General features: G+C 37.8%; 1 protein-coding gene across 10 annotated transcripts in view; it reads right to left on the reverse strand.

Annotated features, from left to right (window-relative positions):
- The window catches only part of CNTN4 (contactin 4), a 903,432-nt gene that overhangs the window by 133,214 nt on the left and 750,479 nt on the right, over positions 1–19,739 (reverse strand). For all 10 annotated transcript variants that reach the window (XM_055344757.1, XM_055344760.1, XM_055344759.1 and 7 more), the window contains 2 exons: positions 15,175–15,311; positions 11,767–11,896 (listed from right to left, as the gene is read on the reverse strand). In XM_055344757.1, coding sequence (XP_055200732.1) covers positions 11,767–11,896; positions 15,175–15,311 — 267 coding nt within the window. The remainder of the gene's footprint in view (positions 1–11,766; positions 11,897–15,174; positions 15,312–19,739) is intronic.

The raw sequence follows: 19,739 nt of genomic DNA on the forward strand, positions 1-19,739 counted from the left end.
CATTACATGATATATGCGAAGCATCCAGCTAAAGAAGCTCTCCCCATAATTCTCAACTGTTTGATTTTACTGAATTAAATGACTCTTGGTTACATGTCAATTGGATTTAAAGTGGCTAACAGAACCCCTAAAAACAAAAGTTTTGTGACTAAGTATCATTTTTCAAGAAAGAGAGTAAGCATGGTAACTCCTTAACTAGATGTGCCCTCACATTTGGGAAATGTACGAGTGTGATTTTTTTTTTTTTTACATGAGTGTGATTTTTATTAATGAAGAGGAAAGGATAATTGTGTGTGCCAATTGTATCACAGTTAGCCTGTAGAAATATCACTGGCAACACTGCCAGTTGATGGAGACTATTCACTTTGACCCTTTTAGAAGTTTAGAATTCTAGACTATTTTAGCTTTTATCTATTATCTTTATTACCTCATTATTCCATAAAGATGAACCTAGAGTTAATGCATTCATTCAAATGTTTTTACCGCTGACAAGATAGTGCTGGTATCAGATTTTAAAACCCCAAGATTTTTCTAGCTTGCTAGGCAGATAACTAGAAGGCCGGTTACAATGGGAATCTTCTTTCTAGGTCCAGTATTTCAGAATGGTGGATTCATAATCAGCCCTCTCTCATCAGGGATGATATTCCCAAGGAGACTCAACAAAACTCTTAAGTAAGATTCTTCTACTCTAATATCAGCATGATGTGTCCCTTCTAAGTTTCTAGTACCTGTGCCCTGCTTATTTTGGTCTAATTCATTGAAGGCCCTACTTTACCAGGGGTCTTTCTTACCATGGTAGGTCTTGCATTTATGGTCTCCTGCTCCTTTGGGAAGGTTATTTTAAAAGAAAAATAATAATATTTATAGTCACAAGGTTGTTTTGAAGAATAGATGAAATAATACATGTGTGGTGTATAAAGTCCTTAGGCCAGGGATCCCTGGGTGGCACAGCAGTTTGGTGCCTGCCTTTGGCCCAGGGCGCGATCCTGGAGACCCGGGATTGAATCCCACGTCGGGCTCCCGGTGCATGGACCCTGCTTCTCCCTCTCCCTGTGTCTCTGCCTCTCTCTCTCTCTCTCTATCATAAATAAATAAAAATTTATTTAAAAAAAAGATTAAAAAAAAAAGTCCTTAGGCCAATATTTGCTTCATACCTACTTCTCCTCTCTGCTATCTCCACCAGTGCCATGTGACCAACACTACCATTATTAGGGGACTCTATGCTGAAATATAAGAGAGCATTTTAGAGCCAAATAAATTCATCTTGGTTTGAACAATTTTTAAATTTTGAAATAATAACAGTTACAATGATAGAGGTCTTGTATATTTCACTTAGTTTTGCCCCATGATTATACTGTATGTGAGTATTACACAATATCAAAATAAGGAAAGTCATCATTGGTACAATGTGTGTTGTTAGTTCCATGTTATTTTATCACATATGCATACTTGAATAATGACCACTGAAGTCAATATAAGAAGTATTCCATCATCACAAAGATTTTTCTTGGGCAATCCTTTGATAGCCACATCCAGCTCCCTCCTGCCGAATTCTCCCTAATGTCTAGAAACCACTAATCTATTCTCTATCTCTATAGTTTTGTCATTTTGGGAGAACATTTTATATACAGAATTGTATAGTATGTGACCTTTTGAGATTTTTTTTTTTTACTTAACCTAATGCTCTTGAGATCCATCCAAATTTGTGTATCAAGAGGTTTTTTTTTATTGCTGAGTAGTGGTATCTCATCCATTCTGATATAGATAAAAAATACTTCTTTAATGTTGCCATTTCAGGCACTATGGTAACTAACAAATACTTTTGAGCACAGGAACCATTTCAAGATCTCTTAACACTTTCTCTGCCAACAAGTAGGATCAGGCTTTGCCTTATATCTTTTATATAAGGTTTGAAGAGCCAAAAATTAATTGTGGAGACTAGAGTGGAAAATCTTTTTCTTACTCCAAGCAAAATACTTTTAACACTATATTTTATATAGTAATTAAAATGTTGACTAAAAATCATTCTTACAGGTTTTAAGAGTTTCAGCTACTAAACCTCTATTAACTGCCTCTGAGCTACCCTATTTAAGACAGTATGCATTTTTTAAATATCTGTAATCACTTTGACCTCCTTTATCAGTACAAATTAGTGATATTACATTTGGCACAATGTCCTAAACACTCATACAGAATTCACATCCTTGGTTAGAAAAGTAGTGTATAGTACTGTAATGCCCTATTTGGTTGTAACTTTGTTATGAGATAGAAATGTCTGTTGAATGAACAAAAGAGAGTCATTAGAATGTGCTGGTGAGAATCCTAGAATTCTAGTGGTTAAGACATTGTAGCATTTTTCATTAGCAATCATTAGATCATCAGTTCCTTAAAGGCAGAGGCTATGTATTATGGATCTATATACCCCTTACCTAGTACAGTGTTTGGCACAAAGTGGATGTTTAATCAGTATTTATTGAATAAATGTATGTTGTAGGAGAGAACTCAGGAATTCAGTTCAAAACAGGATATTCTTGGGGCATCAGGGTGGCTCAGTGGTTGAACATCTGCCTTTGGCTCAGGTCATGATCCCAGGGTCCTGGGGTGAGTCTCCTATCAGGCGAGCCTGCTTCTCCCTCTGCCTATGTCTCTGCCTGTCTCTGTGTGTCTCTCATTAATCAATCAATCTTAAAAAAAAGAAAACCTTAAAAAACAAAACAAAACAAGATATTCTCTTCTCATGATGCTTTGCCAGGATACCATATCAATTTCTTCCCTCCATGTGGGGTTGTAGGTGGCTTCTTGGGTTTCATGGCCTGTCTACAGTACACTCCATCCTTTCTGAGGTTGGGCCTTAGTATAATGACATAATGAAGTAGAATTACCCAAGAAAAACAACCTGGGCTGTTTATACTCCTAAACTACTCCGAAACTACCTGGTGTGATGGTAGATTGTTTAAGAAATAGCTCTCAAAACAAAATATGGAAGAACTTAGCTTTTAGTGCTCGCAATTTCTGTGGTTGAATACTACTTCCATCATGGCCAATTTCCAGTTACCAACAAGAAGCCAATGAAGATTGAGTTGAGAAGGATACACAGACTCATCTACCGTCAGTAGGAGCTATTCTTTTCCCCACTTCCTCTAAACACAGTCTCATGGGAAATAACAGGACAAGTAGGCCCTGGGAGTTCAGCTTTCCCCCACTTTGAACCTTTTTCTGAAGCAGTACCACAGTCTCCTCTTTCCTCTCCAGGCACTCTCAAGCCACCAGGGCAGCGCTGAGAAGATAGGACTTGCCACATACTTGCATTTCCTTTGATTGTTTCATTTTGTTCCCTAAGGCTCTGTGAGTCAACTTATCAGGGTAGTTTGAAGGGCTTCAGTTACACATGCTCTGCCCTAGACACCCAGGCTCAAGAGAAACATATGGTATGGATAAGCTATGTTTATGTTATCCAGTAGCGACTAATTTCTTGCTTATCATCATCCTTCAATAACTCCGTACTGAAGGGGTTTTAATGTGGAAAGAGAACATATATTTTGCCTTTGTGCTATGTTCACTTTCAACCACATTCAAAAGGGTTCATTAAAAGCAACCTGCCTTATATTAAGTATAAAATTAATTTCTTCGGGAACCTAAAAGAGCCACAGTCTGCTTATGTTGAAGAAAAAAAAGCTAGAATGTTGCTCGTGCAAATGCTTTATTTCTGGTAGAAATTGTCTCACATGATTGATAGAGCTTCTGTCAATACGGAGTTCAACAATGGAAACACGGATTCACTGTATGTACAGTGGTGATAACAAGAGAACAGCCTAGTCATTATTCTGTCCTCCAACTCCCACTGGCTTTTGTAAGAAAGCTACTCTGCTGTGATAGCTTAAGATTGGGCATCAAAGGGATTTACAAAGCAGATTCCAGACCTGTGGCACCTAAATTGAACGGATCATAGGAATCATTTTGAGGACCTTATTAAGTGTATATACTCTACCCACCATGAGAGGGACCTGAGAATTTAAAATATTATAATTTTTGCCACTGAAAATGTGATCCTCAGAGCAAAAGCACTGGTAATCACCTGGGAGCCTGTTGGAGATGCAGAATCTCAGGCTCTACCCAAGACTTGAAATCAGAATCTAAATTTAACAAGATCCCTAAGTAATTTATACATGCATAAAAGTTTGAAAATCACTGTTAAATCTTCAACACCAATTCTAATACTTCTGGACTACCAAAAGAGAATCTATTTGTTGCTAGAAAGTGGTAGAGGGGAAAAAATTAATTACTTCATTTCACTTATTTATTATTCACTGATTCAAAAAGACATTTATGTAGCTAATGGTAAAAGATAAAAAGTAACAAAGAATATGGCTAAAGTAAAATATTGGAAGGGTAGGAAACCATCTTACTAAACTTGGTACAATAGAGTGAGCTTTTAGAAGCCAAAACGGACATGTCAATATGGTATGCAGAAGGAAGAAGAGCATACTCCTCACTGGTGGATAAAAGAAAACATGTAATTTTGCTAAAAGATTCAAACTTTCTTCCTGGTTCTATAATTTAAGAAAAATTTATTGGATATCTCTTTAGGTAAAATACTGTACTTTTGGGGGCTTCTGGGTGGCTCAGTCTATTGAGCAACCAACTTTATTTTTTTTAAGATTTTTCATTTATTTGAGAGAGAGCGCAAGACCTGCACAAGTGGGGGGAGGGGCAGCGGGAGACAGGGAGAAGCTGACTCCCCACTGAGGGTCCCAAAGTGGGGCTGAATCCCAGAACCATAAGATCATGACCTGAGCTGAAGGCACAGCTTGACCAATTGAAACACCCAGGAGCCCAGGGACTAACTCTTGATTTCAGCTCAGTCATGATCTCAGGTTCAAGAGATCAGGCCCTATTTCAGGCTTCTTGCTGGGTGTGGAGCCTACTTAAGATTCTCCTTCTTCCTATCCATTTGCTCTTCCTCCTTGCACCCTAAAGAAACCCAAAAAGCAAAACAAACAAACAAACAAAAACCCCCAAAACCTGTGGACTTCTGAATGAATAACAGCAGTTTTACAGAAGACTCAGAGACTTTAGTTGTAGTATAGTATATGGTATCACTGTTCAGTGACACCTTGGACTACATTCTTGAGTTACATTTTAAATTCTAGCTTAGTGAAGACATTTCCTTGGGTGAACTCATATAGGGACTTGTCATAGTATTTACCCCTCAGATTTCAACATCTCCCTTCAGTTGGCTTTTTAAAGTAAACTCTATAGCCAACATAGGGCCCGAACTTACAACCCTAAGATCAAGAGTCGCATACTCTACTAACTGAGTCAGCCAGGTACCCCTCCCTTCAGTTGGCTTTAAGCCACCAGAGTCATGCCAACCAACATCTTAGCTCAGTCCTCACATGGCAATCTGAAATCTCTCTGTATGCCTAATCCTACTCACCATCTTGGTGAAGTGGGGCCTTCAGCCATGGTGGGAATGTCTGATGCCTGATAGTCCTCTTCTACAGGAGGGTTTCAGATTTAAAGTCTTGATCCAAATCAGAAGATTTTCTATGTGGATTGTATTCAATGTACACACAGTCACACTCACACATAACCTACAATAAATTTCCTATTTTAGGATAGTGGCTCTCAAAGTGTGATCATGGACCAGCAGCATCAGCATCACCCAGGAACTTGTTTGAAATGCAGCTCCCCAGACTCTACCCCAGCCACTATATCAGAAATTCTGGGGATAGAACTCAGCAATCTGTGTTTGAACAAGTCCTTCAGTGATTCTGGTGCATGGTAAAGTTTAAGAATACTTTCTAAAAAGCAATGGCCTTCTAATCTGATCAATTAGAGCAGTAGTTCCCAAACTGTGATATTCACTGGAATCACACTTGAGTCCCAGGCCCAGAGATTGACTTAGTTGATATGGAGAATGATAGGATATCAGGATATTAAAAGCTCCCCAGACGACTGTCATTAGCAAAATTTGAGAATCACAGAAATGGGGTTTGCTGGTGATTTGGAGGCTGTCTACAAGATTTTAGTATGGCTACTAGTTAATAACAAGAAAACGGGATCCCTGGGTGGCGCAGTGGTTTGGCGCCTGCCTTTGGCCCAGGGCGCGATCCTGGAGACCCGGGATCGAATCCCACGTCGGGCTCCCGGTTCATGGAGCCCGCTTCTCCCTCTGCCTATGTCTCTGCCTCTCTCTCTCTCTCTCTGTGTGTGACTATCATAAATAAAATTAAAAAAAAAAAGAAAAAAATAACAAGAAAACACTTCTGATACAAACACTGCTAGGCTTTAAAAAAGGTTTTGCATGAACCTTTAAAAAAGGTTCTCTTACTTTTGGCAGTAAGGTTCATAATGACATACTCATTTTACTGATAAAGGAAGACTTAGTGACTCGTTAAAAATATCAAATTTGAATTTGAGATCCAAGCACATAGCTTTCCTTTTTCATGACAATTTTAGTAAAGCTCCTGCTTTAGATGATGACTCCATTTGGGTAAGAAAGGGCTTTGTCATCTCACTGGCTGCTGATCACACTCAGCACATGATTATTTTGTAATCTGGCTCAATGAGGCAGTTGAGAAACCAGACTCAGATGCAGATGAGCACTTGTGAAAGTCCCTGTGAAATAACTTTTAGTTTAGTCTTAATGTTTTCCTAATTTGAGAGCCAATCATCTGGATAAATGCCAAATTAACCAAATAATTGCTCAAGCCTGCACCTCTCTTTAATTGGACCATCAGTTCCTTAATGGTATTTAAGCATCTTTCTAGGGTCAAATATCCTCTGCCACATAGGCTAGGAGAATCCTCACAATACTGAAGCATCAGACAGAAACTCCTCAGGGCAGAAGCTATTTCTGTTCCATTATACTGTCCTGGTAAAGTCAGGTCATATTCAAAAGACCTACTTACTCTTAGGGATAGTTCACACCATTTCAAAATCGAAGATACTCTAGTATCAACTAGTGGCACTCCCCATTATGATCCAGGTAAATTAGACAAAGTAACAAAGCATCGTGGTCTGATTCATTCGGTCTGATACAGAGGACAATTAGTTGTCCTCTGTAGAAAATGCTGTTAACACCCTCACAGATTCTTTTTTCTGGCCCTACCACCTGTGAATGTTGGCTGCTTATCACCTCTGGCTGCCCCTTTCCCTAGGAAATTGGGAGGTTTTGTTCCATCTGCACCCATGTCACCACTCAACCCCTACTGCCACTGCCACTACCATCTAAGGGGTAGCCCAATGATGGACTGATAAACAGAGATTTTAAAAAATGTTATTCTGGGGCAGCCTGGGTGGCTCAGCGGCTTAGCGCTGCCTTCACCCCAGGGCCTGATCCTGGAGACCCAGAATCTAGTCCCAAGTCAAGCTCCCTGCATGGAGCCTGCTTCTCCCTCCGCCTGGGTCTCTGCCACCCCCCTCCCCCGTGTCTCTCATGAATAAATAAATAAAATGGTTATTCTTCTTGCTTCAGGTGAGAATAACTCTGAGATGCAGTTTACAATCCAGATATCCCTCTCTAGGATGAGAATATAGGCTAGACCATGACCTTGCTCAGCTTCCCTGCCCCTTTCCTATCTTGCTTTCTTTTATAGGCTTTACCCTGGAGGACACTCCTTTAATGGCTCAGAGGTATCCCAATCCCTGCTTCTGCTTTTGGGACCTTAGTTGTGCTCTGTCCTTACCCATGACTACATACACAACATAAACATTCTAATAGGAGCATCACAGAAAATCTCAAGGTTGACAATTCAACCAGTAGTCCTTATCACCAATATGATCATCTAAGTGGACACCAATACTAAACATTGATAGAAATGTTGGAGTAGAAATTTAAATTTTTACCAACAAAATACTTAGCTTTTTTTTTCTTATAGAGGATACAAGTTCCCCATGATTATAAGACTCTATTCACCCTAATTCCAGCATACCTTCTTGAGTGGGAAAGAAGGTTGGAATGATGGAACAGCACCCCAGGGATGTCCACAGAGTACATTACACAGTCAACCTCTTCGATGACATAGTTTAATACGGGAGAAAATGTCTAGGAATAGGTGCCTTGAATACTAAGCTATCAATGGTGATAAGTCAGTTACAAACAAGGACATTTCTATTTGATGTACTCAAAACCAGGCCTACTCTAATAGACTGACCTGAAGGTAAAAGTCTATGTTATTCTCCCATCCAGTGAGTAAATCACCCAGCACCTACATTAATTATTTAGAAGTTTCAACCCATTAAATATAGATATGTTACATACACATTAAATACTCAGACAGAACACATAAAACAAGACCAAGGGAAAAGCCTATTAAGTATATGCTTCCTAACTATCTCTTATTCATGACTCTAGGGTTATTACCTATCATGAAAGGGAATCTCCTCTCTAGCACTGGGGGATCCTGGTATTTGATCCATACTTGGAATCAACATTCTTATTTTTTTTCCTGATAATAAAGTATTTTGTTTTCATTTGGTTTCTATATTCAATTCAAATTCACCATGATTCTGATAAAGGTAATAACAAATCAATTATTTGAGCTCAAAGAGCCAAACTATTACTATTCTTTAAGAAACAGAGTGACTTTTGGAATACGATCTAATACAGCTTCCCCAAGTGAACCAATATTAATTTATGTGTATTTTTAAATAGTGAAATGTTTTCTCCCTTATTCAGTTAAAATGAACTCTGGGGATTTACTTATTCAACACCTAACTGTCCTTTAATTCACTTAGAGTATATTAATATAATTTTTTTGGAAGTGAAAAGGGGACACTAAAGAAGGAACTTCTAAACTTGCTATTCAAGAGTCTCTAAAATTGGTCCTTCATTTTTTCCATCTATCTTAAACTTTGCCCATATACTTTATATATTTGAATCAGAATTTTTAAACATTCAGGATTCTCTGTATGCAAGAAACCATCCAGATGTTTTATAACTTTGAGCCTTTGTTAAGGCATTTCACTCTGATCTGGAATATTCCTGGTCCTCTTTTCTGTCTGTTCAAATAAAATCACTGTTCAAGGCTCAGCTGACCAACCCAGTCCATTAGTCAAACTCTCTTTCCTGAATTCCTGGAAGCCTTACTATTTTTACCACTGTTTGGCCTGTATCATTTACTGATATGCCTTACTGTTCTCATATCCAACATGGTTGAAATCAAAATGTTTAAATAATTTCTCAGGCATTTTCTTCTTATCTTCACTGCTCTAGCTTGCTGACCTCAGGGCACTTAAGAAAGGACTCAGAGCGAGAATTCATTTGGAATTAGTTCCAGTCAGAAGTGATTTGAAATAAATCTCTGTAAAAGATGGAGCAGTGATTCCCAACTTGCAGGCCTTGAACCCTGAGTAGGGGGAGGGGACAGGGTCTGGAGAAGGCTGTGGAAGGAGTTGTTTTAAGCTATTGCATTTTTATCCACAAGTAAGAGTATATACATACATCTACACACATCTCATATATACTTTGTTATTGTCAGCTGTGGGTAGGTGCTCTAGATAAAAATCATTTGAGAGCCTTTTTCATTTCTAGCTCTGGGACTTCAGTTATTCTCTATAGTTACCCCATAATCATTTTCCATGAATTATAGTCATTTGTTATTATCAAATTTTCTTATTTTAATAAAGGGAACTACCAAATCTTTTTTTCTTTTTTTAAAGAATCTTTTAAAATTATAATGGGGTTTTCCAGAGTTGAAAATTGGCAAGCACTCACATAGAGATTTTTAGGACAATGTGATTCATTCATTAGGTGATCCATCCTCAGTTTTAGCTCTTCTTCTAACTAGTTGACATACTGTTTAATAGAGAACACACTTCTTTTTGCAGAAAATCCTAAGTAATCTATCATGCTGAACTGTCCTCCAAGAGAGTCAGTTACAACAACCAATAATCAGATCCAAGCCGGGCAGAGTGAAACCAGCATACTTGTGCTAGAGAAAGTTAGAATTATTGTTCTCAAAATTTATAGAGTAAGAGATATGTGCTTAGGCTTCCAGAAATGTCATGCTTATACTAGTGCCAAGCCAAGGTGATGATTATTCCAGGAGCATAGACTGTTCTTAGGCCTCTTTGAAATAGGCTACAGTGCCATGAACTCTCACATACTCTTGTTTTTTATGGGATGTTGGTTTAAGCTAAAGAACTTGGTAAGAAGAACAGTCATGGAAGCTTTCCCTTCCTTTTTTAATTCACATGAGGAAGAAGTACATTCATCTTGGGAACATCTACTTATACATGTAAGCTCTAAGTGCTACGTATCAAAAAGTACCTTGCCGAAGAAAAACTCAGGACTCTAAAATTGGGCAAAGCATTGGGATTTATGGCATCAGCTCCCTTTGTGTGCTGCTTTCTCTTATTCATAATCTTTCCATTATGCTCTCCCTAAGAATTAATGCTTAGGTACGTTAGATAAATTCTGAATTCAGAGTCAAGATTTCTCTATGGGACACATGCAAATTGATAGCCTGGAATTTTCTTTTTTAATGGCCTTGGGTTTGCCAATTCACTTAACTTATAATTTCATTTATTGATTTACTTAATTTATAATTTATTTTTTACTGTTTTAAAAAATATTTATTTGAGAGAGAAGAGAGATAGAGATAGAGTATATGAGGGAGGAAAGAGGCAGAAGAAGATGGAGAGAGAGAATCTCAAGTGGACTCTCTGCTGAGCAAGGAGCCTGAGTTGGGGCTTGATCCCACAAACTTGAGATCACAACCTAAGCTGAAATCAATAGTTGAATGCTTAACCCATTGACCCACTCAGGTGCTACAAATAATTCAAATTTTAAAACAGTAGCATCAATTTCATCACTTAACAAATTCATTCATTCCTACCCTCATTCAATATTTATTGAGTGCATATTATCTGCTTCACTATTGTATTAAATCCTGAGAATAAAATCATGAGTTAAACCAAATACGGTTCTTGACATCATGGGAAGTTAACATGCGATGGGAGAAAAAACCCCCAGAAAAACAGAAAGAAAAAAGAAATATTGACAAATGTAAAACCCAACTGTGGTATCTGTTATAAAGGATAATTAAAAGGCAATATAAAAATCTGCAAGAGATAAAGTTGATCTAGGCATGGGGCCAGGTGTGACTTTCTAAGAAAGCAGCAATGGAACTTGGAGATGGAGAAAGGAAAGAGCTAATGAAGAAGGGAAGGAAAAGCATTTCAAGGAGAAGGAACAGTATGTTCCAATAGCCCCTGGAAGAAGAGAGGATGGTGAATGTTGAATATGCAGAACAAAAAAAGTTGGTATAGCTGAAGAACAGGAGAAAAGGGGTCATATAGTGAAAGAGCTAGCTGGAGAGGCACACCACTTCTGTATACTCTGGAAAATTCAGATGTAGAAGAACAAGATTCACTTTGGCAGCTGTTCAAAGGAACCTTTCCTAAGGAAGTCAATTCCTCCTTCCTAGCTGAAGTTTGTACCAAATCAACACCATAGCAAGACTCCACAGCATTTCAGAAATCGTTCAATTTAGAAGAGTGGTCGATAGAGGAATAAAAATGGGTATCAAGGGAACCATGTTACCCACTGTAAGCATCAATAGAGGCTGATTTAGGAAGTGGTTTCTTTGTATTGCTTGTAGGAAGCATTGTTTTTTTCTCGAGCAGTAACCTTGGTCTAAAAATTTCTTTACCCTTTTTTTTTGGTGGGGGGAGGGGGTATTGAACAATATGCCTAGCGAAAGGTGTATTAGTGTAGTGACTTAAATTTTTTTTTTCCTTTTCAGTATAAAGACTTACCTATAACACTAAGCTCTGCACTGGAAAAGATAACTCCATGTTTATTCTCTGCCACACACTGATACATGCCAGCATCTGAGAGGTTCACTATTGTGATGTTGAGCATTCCTTGCTCAATTTGAATTCTATCCTGTGAAGGGAAAGAGGAACACAAAACAGTGACCTTCTACAACCGAGACCTTAAGGCAATTTTGCTACATGTTATATCAAAGGGGCTTAATGAGAAGAAAATAGCCATCATATAAGCAATTTACATAACATGATCTATTTATCTGTCAACTAAATTTGTGGCAGGTCAGATGCTAAATGGAACAACCTTGTACATCAGTTGGTAAATGGAATTTAAATTGTAGGACTCTCTGGAGTTCTCACTGATTCAATAGTGAAAACATTCAGATTAATATCCCCTCTAAATAGATGCACTTGAAATTTAAAATGCTTTTTTTTTACTCTGAGATGTTGTGCTAACTAGGGGAAGGCTTGAGGAGGGGGGAAACACATCCAAATTTACTGTTTAGAGTATTAAAACACTCAGATTATGAGCAGGCAACACTTTGAAGGTTAATAGAATTATAATCTTCTTGGAGAAGCAGAAACAAATATTTCATATTAGTTTACTAAAAAAAAAAAAAAAGAAGGTAGGTATTAATAATTTAAGGTTCCCTTACTCTGTTGCTGTCAGTGGCATAATCTAAGTTTAGGACCATCTTCTGGTGGCCGGTTGGAAGAAAGGAAAGTTAGTGCATCGAACAAAAGACCATTCTCATTTGTCAGCCTGAGGGATACATAACTTGTATTATCAATTTTCCTAAGTGCCGAACAGGCTCTCCTCCCCAGGAACCTGCCATTTAAAATAAATAAAATAAAGACGTACTGGTTTTCTATTTGCCTTAGGGTTGTGATTTAGCTGGGTAGACACCTTATTAGGCTTTTATCATATCTAGGTATCCATGTTCCCTCACATTAAATAATAGGGAGGAAATGCCTGTTAGTTACCCTATACTATAGTGGTTTGAGTTTTGCTTTTATAATTGGAGCCAGCAGGAGCCCTTCCAGGGACAAGAGAGTAGTACTTGACAGGGTGATAATCCCCTTTCTGCTTTGTGTGCACTGATGATCCACCATCGCTCACAGCAGGCACTTTTCACTGGGCTGCCTGCGGTGGAGGAAATCTGAGTATGAAAAACTGGCTCTCAACTTGGGGCTTGAGGAATGTCAGGCCATTTGAAATGTCAAATTTCAGCGAACATTTGAGTTCAATTGGAAAATACAATAAAAAAAAAACTTAAATTGGACACAATTGTTCCTCATGGTCCTCCTCATCCTCCCTCTTGCTTCATTCCAAGCTCTGTGTCAGGGTCTTCTCCCTCATAGGGGCATTCCTGTATTATGTCAATGTCCTTTCATCACAGATTCTCATGGTACCTTCCAGATGATCTTTCAGGTACTTATTCTTCCAGGTGCTAAGTTTGAGGACTGCTCGTAGCTGGATCTCTCTCTGGGAACTGCTCTTGGCTGAAAGAACTTCCCCAAATCAATGGTCAATGAAGGGGTACAAAGGCAGGGCTCCCTTTGCCTCAATTTAGGAACCACAGAAGGACTTTCTGCTCCAGTGCTCTCCCTGGAGGTCTCTGTTGGAACGGCACCATTGTTTAACCTCCCTCTGCCCAGTGGGCTTCTCTGAGTCCTTCAGAGGTGGGGCTCTGAAAGCTTTCCCAGCCTACCTCCTTAACACAAATCTCTGCCACAGAGTCTGTTTTTAGAAAATTCAGAGGTGGAGAGTGACTGCTGAAGTATTTCCAAAGAGCATTTGAACGTTTCTTCTCTTTATGCCCTATCCTCTCCCCCACATGGCTTTTAAGATCTTACTTTCCATATAACCAATTCTGAAAACCTCATTCAAACAAACTTTGGTAGTACTAATCCAGTAGACATTTAATATTTGGATCCTGGCCCGATTACTTACTAAGGATGGATGTTGACCTTAGGCAAACTGCTCTGCAACACCCATTTTACAGATAAGTCAGTTTCTTTGTCTATACATTGGGCATAGCAATAGCAAGGACCTCATAAAGTTCCTTGTGAATATAAGATGAAACCATGTGTTTGAAGTGGCAAGATAGGTTAGTACTTGTTAATGTCTGAGAGCACACCTTCCAAATCCTTTAAGAATATTATTATAACCTATCATTTCCCCTTATAAAATGAATAGTCCACATAGAGTTTTTATTTCAGTGGTTATATATTTCTATTATTTCCATTTTATTCTTTTAAAGTCTATCTGCTTATCTTTTCAAAATATCTTGTTTATTTTCATGGACATGATTTCTTCATTTAACTCTTTCAGCACTCTAAACATACTTACTCCTATTTCTATTCCTATTGTTAGAGTATTCCATAGGTTGGCTATCTTTCTAAAAAATAAATATTTGCATATGTTTTGGAATATTGTTTGCAGGCTTATTTGTGAAAACGAGTTATTCTTCTTTGTTTTGTCTTTATTCCCATTAGCAGTTTTAGAGCTCCTCTACCTCATCCCTAGGCCACCAGTCCAGAAACAGATCTACTCATGGATTCTCTGAGTTCCCGATCTGTGAGGATGCTCAAATTACTGCAGCTCTCATCCCAGAGCCAGTGGGAATCATAGTCCAGGACTTTCCACCTGCCTTGCACCACAGCGTCCTATTACAAAAGGCAACAATTTGGCTGCTTCTTTTACTGTATGGCAATAGATGGGGAAGATCCACACTCTAAGCCTTTACTGCAAAGATATTGTATCCTGTCTCCAGAGAGAGGATATACTTTTTATAAACCTGAGCTCTCAGATATCCCTGCCTGCTCTCAGCCCTATAGTCTGGTGCTTCCAGCCCCAATGATCACTTTTAGTTTTTGTTCTTTTACTGTTGCATTAGAGATGTTAATCTTACATTTACATATGTCATTATGACATGTTTGGAGGCAGAGTGGGTGTTTTGATGGTGATCTTATTGGACATCACATTGTCCGGAAATCTCCACAGATAGAAGAGAATAACAAAACCACACTGAAATGAAAATTTGTATGCTGAGGTCTTATTCTCTCTTATCTAGAACATACACAAATTCGTATCTTAGCACAATTACATGTTCCAGACTTTCTGCATAACTTTTCCAATCGTACAGCCAAAAATGTTAATTTGGGAAAACCAAAGATTCTGTATAGAATCTTAATTGAACAAGGCTGAAGAACTGGATTTCTGTACAGTTTCTATATATCAATTGCATTCACTTCCACTTTTTCCACTATTAATAACATTTGGTTGCTTATTATTTTGGAAACAAACCTTATCATTTTCCTGCTTCCATAACAATGAAGCCACATTAAATATTACAGTCAATAGTAAGACACAATTATCATCAATTGGCTTACCCGAGTTAGGAGTGGTTCACCATTTTTTAGCCACCTGTATGTAGGTTTGGGCCTTCCATTTGCTTTACATTCCCAAAAGACATTTTCTTCTATGGCCACATGTATATCATTTATTTTTTGAATCCAATTTGGTTGAGCTATAGCAGTTCAGAAAGCAAAGAAAAGATGTACATTCAGTGTATGTTCAATCTATTTTTATCACATGCAATCAAGGGACAAAAGTAGGCTTATAATAAAATTACTTTTCCAGATGTTTTGCAATTACAAGACTGGTTAAGAGTTCAGAGGGTACTTTTAGAAGACAACCCACTCTATGTCTAACTTGGAATGTCCTGTTTTTGCAGCCCATGTGGCTGGTCTTTTAATTGCAAAAGGCAGAAAATAAAACTAGCATTGCCATATGGCAAAATTAACTGTCCCTCTCCCCCAAGTATCTATTCTTTTTTTTATTTTTTTCCTTTTTGTAGGAGAAATATCCCACACTGCCCCACCATTTTTGGCTGGGCTCATGTCTTCCTAGATACATATTACATTTCCCGGATTTCTTTGCAGTTAGAGGTAACCATGTGACTAAGTTCAAGCTAAAGGTACCTGTGTGAAAGTAGTGAGAGCAATTTGCAGGTAGTTTACTGAAAGATACTTGTCCTGGACTCTTATTGTCCCATTCCAATGATGGGGGAAAAAGTGACAGTTGCAACAGCTTCAGGCTCAGGGAGAAAAGCTATGTAGGAAAAAAATCCTGACTCCCAGTCTTGGATTTTGAATGACCCCACACCCACCAGCTGATTTTTGGGGAGATATGTGGGAGAGAAATAAACTTCTTTTTTAAGCCACTGTATTTTTGGGTCTCTCTGTTACAGCAGCTTAGTTTGTCCCTGATACACTTCACTCCTACACATTGTATAGATAATTGTGTAGCTTCTTTCTCCATCTAGACTATATCACTGTTTATTATTGACTTATTTCATATTGATAGAATGTTATATACAAGAGTATGGCTGGGAATCCCAAATCTCTGAATGAGTTCTGATTTTTACCAAAACTTTCTTAGGAAATCAAGTCTTGCCCACAGTCTAACAGGAATGCAAGGCAGCACTTAACTCCCACATTACCCACTGCCCTACACCACTCCCACCAACCAAACTATGCCACCTTTCTCTTGCTTCAGTTAAAGTCACACTTTTTTTCATCTTATTCTCAATAAAGACAATCTTAATCCCACATTCCATAAAATATCTTCATAAACATCAAGTCTTGCATAAAGCATAATTCATGCTATTATAACTGTAAGAGCAAATGTATTTAAGTAGAAGACCTTCAGCCCAAAATTTATGCAGAAGAGAACCACAGTTATCATTCTGGATAATTTTCTTCTTACAGAGCATTTCTATTAGGGTAATGCCTACCAATATAAACCTAATAGCTAGAATTGTTATCAGTATTTAATCAGAAGATGTTAATCAATATTCTTAACATGCCTCTTAGCTGACTTGACCTCAGTATCTCCATTTAGTGAGGCTTCAAATTATTTATAATTTAATTCAAAAGGAAATTACTAGTGTTCAGGCTAAACTGTCTATCTTACCTACTTACAAATAAACAAAACTCGAAAAACACTCAACAAGTCATTTAACCAGCAGAGGTCTCTAGGTCCTTGAATAAATGTTGTTTTCTCCTTTTTCCATCTTCAAGCAGTTGCATGTTTTTCAAGGAGCAAAACACAATCTTACAAATCCTCTACTGATGGGGATGATGCATTGCTGCATATGAGGGGAGGCTGAAAGGGTCGATTTTCAAAAAAAGTTATAACATCAACAAGCATTAATTTGAACAAAAGGTTATAACCTTCATCCTTGAAAGAGCAGCAAGTCTGCCATTGTTCTATATCTTCCTGCTGCTAATGCAAAGGGAGCTCAAAAGGTAGATACATTTTCTGTTCTCTGCTTGGAGAATTTGATGTGTAACCATGATAGGGCTAATGGCAGTTGTGTGCCTGATTTCACATTCAACTTGCTGAATATTTACCCCCTACAGAGTCCATGAAAACAAAGCAAACAAGAAAAGCTACAGAAATCTATGTGGAATATTAACAACTAAGCCAAACTTTTCAAAGAGACTGAGGGAAAAAATAAATGGAAGGGCAAATACAACTTATGAAGCAATGTCAAGTTGAAGTTCAAAAAGGAAACATCAAAACCACGTGCAGAGACTGAGATTTCAATGTCATAGATTTCCTGTAACACTTGGGCTTATTCATCGCTTTCTCTCAAAAATATAGAAAGCTAGAAGCAAAACCTTGCCATCACAAAAAAGGAGATGGGGCAGGGAAGGGAGGGTCTTGAGAGGATTATGAAAAGATCTTGTAATGTTCTAACTAATTACTTCCATGGGTTCTTTTTGTGACTTCCAACATAGTTATGGAAGTTAAGGTGCTGGACAAGAATGCTCAATGGTAGTTATTTGTGCTGGCCCAGGTGAAATCACAAGTGAATTCAACATTGTGAAACATCATCAAATGCTTTCTTTGTTTTTAGAGTAAAATTAATTCATAAAGCTGAATCTGAAATGATAAAAATATTTTCTTTTTGAAGTGAATACCTGGACAAGGACCCAGGATTAGGAAAAGAATATCATATTATATAAATGGCAAAGAATGAGATAATGTTTCTTTTTAACATGCCAGTTGCAGATCCATAGGGCAGAAGCCCACACAGTAAAGATTTCTGCTGCCACTCACTGAGATTGGATGAATCAGATCTAAGTGGGTGAGTTTCTTGTATAAAGTCCCATGCCTGATGGAAATTTTTTTTATTCCTCCATGTCTCTTTGGGTCACCTAGTTCAAAGTCCTTGAATAACAAATGATCCATTTTAGTGCATGACAGAAAACATGATTTACTTGGGCAGGGGTGCCTAATGCATATGGGTCTATGGTATTTACTTCCTAGTTTCAACTACATTTTAATGACTCCATGTCTAAATAATAACTCTAAATGAAGCCTGAACAGGTTGATATAGCACTATTATGTTTAAATGTTTTTGGGGGTAATATATGTAGATTCTACATATTAAACAGAATTAATCACATCCATATATTAAATCATCTATTTTGGTGATTCATGTTCTTTTAAGGTTTGAAATGGATTAATCCCCCCTCTAAAACATATCAAGTCTTGTTCTCAAGCTACAAATTCAAATATAAGGTTAAATGATTGTATTGGATTTGACCTGTGACACACTGTTAGTTTCTTGGATAGATGAACAATCTTTTCATTTCAATCTTTTGTGCAATAACTGCCAGAAATGACCTAAATCTTTATGTATTCCAGCCACTGGAATCATGTAAGCATCATATCCAATAAGAATTTATATCGCAGATGGATATAATTTGAACTTAAATAAATAAATAAATCTCAAAGGTAATGAGATCTCTGATTGTCCAAAACCAGAAATTTCTAAAAGGAAGAAATGCCATCATAAGCCCTAGAACTTAGAAATTTAAAAATGTAAAAAAGGATATGCTGGAGAAAAGCATTTATTTTATTTTTATTTTTAAAAAAGATTTTATTTATTTATTTATTCATGAGAGACACACAGAGAGAGAAAGAGATATAGGCAGAGGGAGAAGCAGGCTCCCTGTGAGGAGCCTGATGTGGGACTTGATACCAGGACACCGGGATCACGCCCTGAGCCAAAGGCAGATGCTCAACCACTGAGCCCCGCAGGTGCCTCTGGAGAATAGCATTTAAATTACTATTGCAAAGATGGCCCAGTAGCCATTAGAAATTATTTCTGGTATCTTACACAGTCTTGGAGAAGATGAATCAGCTTCAGGGAATGTAGATGTTTAGCTAAAAATGCTACAGAAGTTTATTGGTAGTGGGTTTTATGAACCTGAAGATAATTACTCAGCTTCAATTTAACACCTATGTATATAGTTGCTTCCCAAATCTTTATCTCCAGCCTGGAATTTTGGACTGTTGACAGAATCTTGAGGTATTCTCATTATCTTTGCCTTGAATCCAACGTTCCAAGTGCTGGCACTTGAATGATTCATCTCCAAACCTTACTGTATAGTCTTCCAACTTCTCCTTACAGTCTCTTCTTAAGTCCTTGACTTCCCATTTGCACATCATTGAACTGGAAGACCAGCTTTACCAGAGATACTGATATTGTGTTCTGAGATAGGGTCCATATTTGATCTTCATTCAGCCCTCATAATCTACCATCCTCTGACTTCAGGCTCTCATCCACTCAGCACATATCAGCAGGCAAGCACCCTTATATGGCGGTTTTCAAATTCAATTATGTGAAACTCTTGAGGATTCTGAGGAGGTACTGTCTTCAACTAGAGAAGCCTTGGTTTGTTTTAAATATTGAGAATTTCATGTAGAAAAAAAGGAACTTGATGATTAAACAATACATGTACTTTGAAAAATACTATGCTGAAGCCATCTAATCTTGTTTTGTAAGAAGTAGCTTGGATTTGGAGCCTGGTGATTGAAAGCTTTTCTCATTTAAATTGAGGCAAGGTTAGACTTAACAGTATCTGAAAGTCTCTTCTAA

This window comes from Nyctereutes procyonoides, unplaced genomic scaffold (assembly GCF_905146905.1).
Source record: "Nyctereutes procyonoides isolate TBG_1078 unplaced genomic scaffold, NYPRO_anot_genome, whole genome shotgun sequence".
Lineage (NCBI taxonomy): Eukaryota > Metazoa > Chordata > Mammalia > Carnivora > Canidae > Nyctereutes > Nyctereutes procyonoides.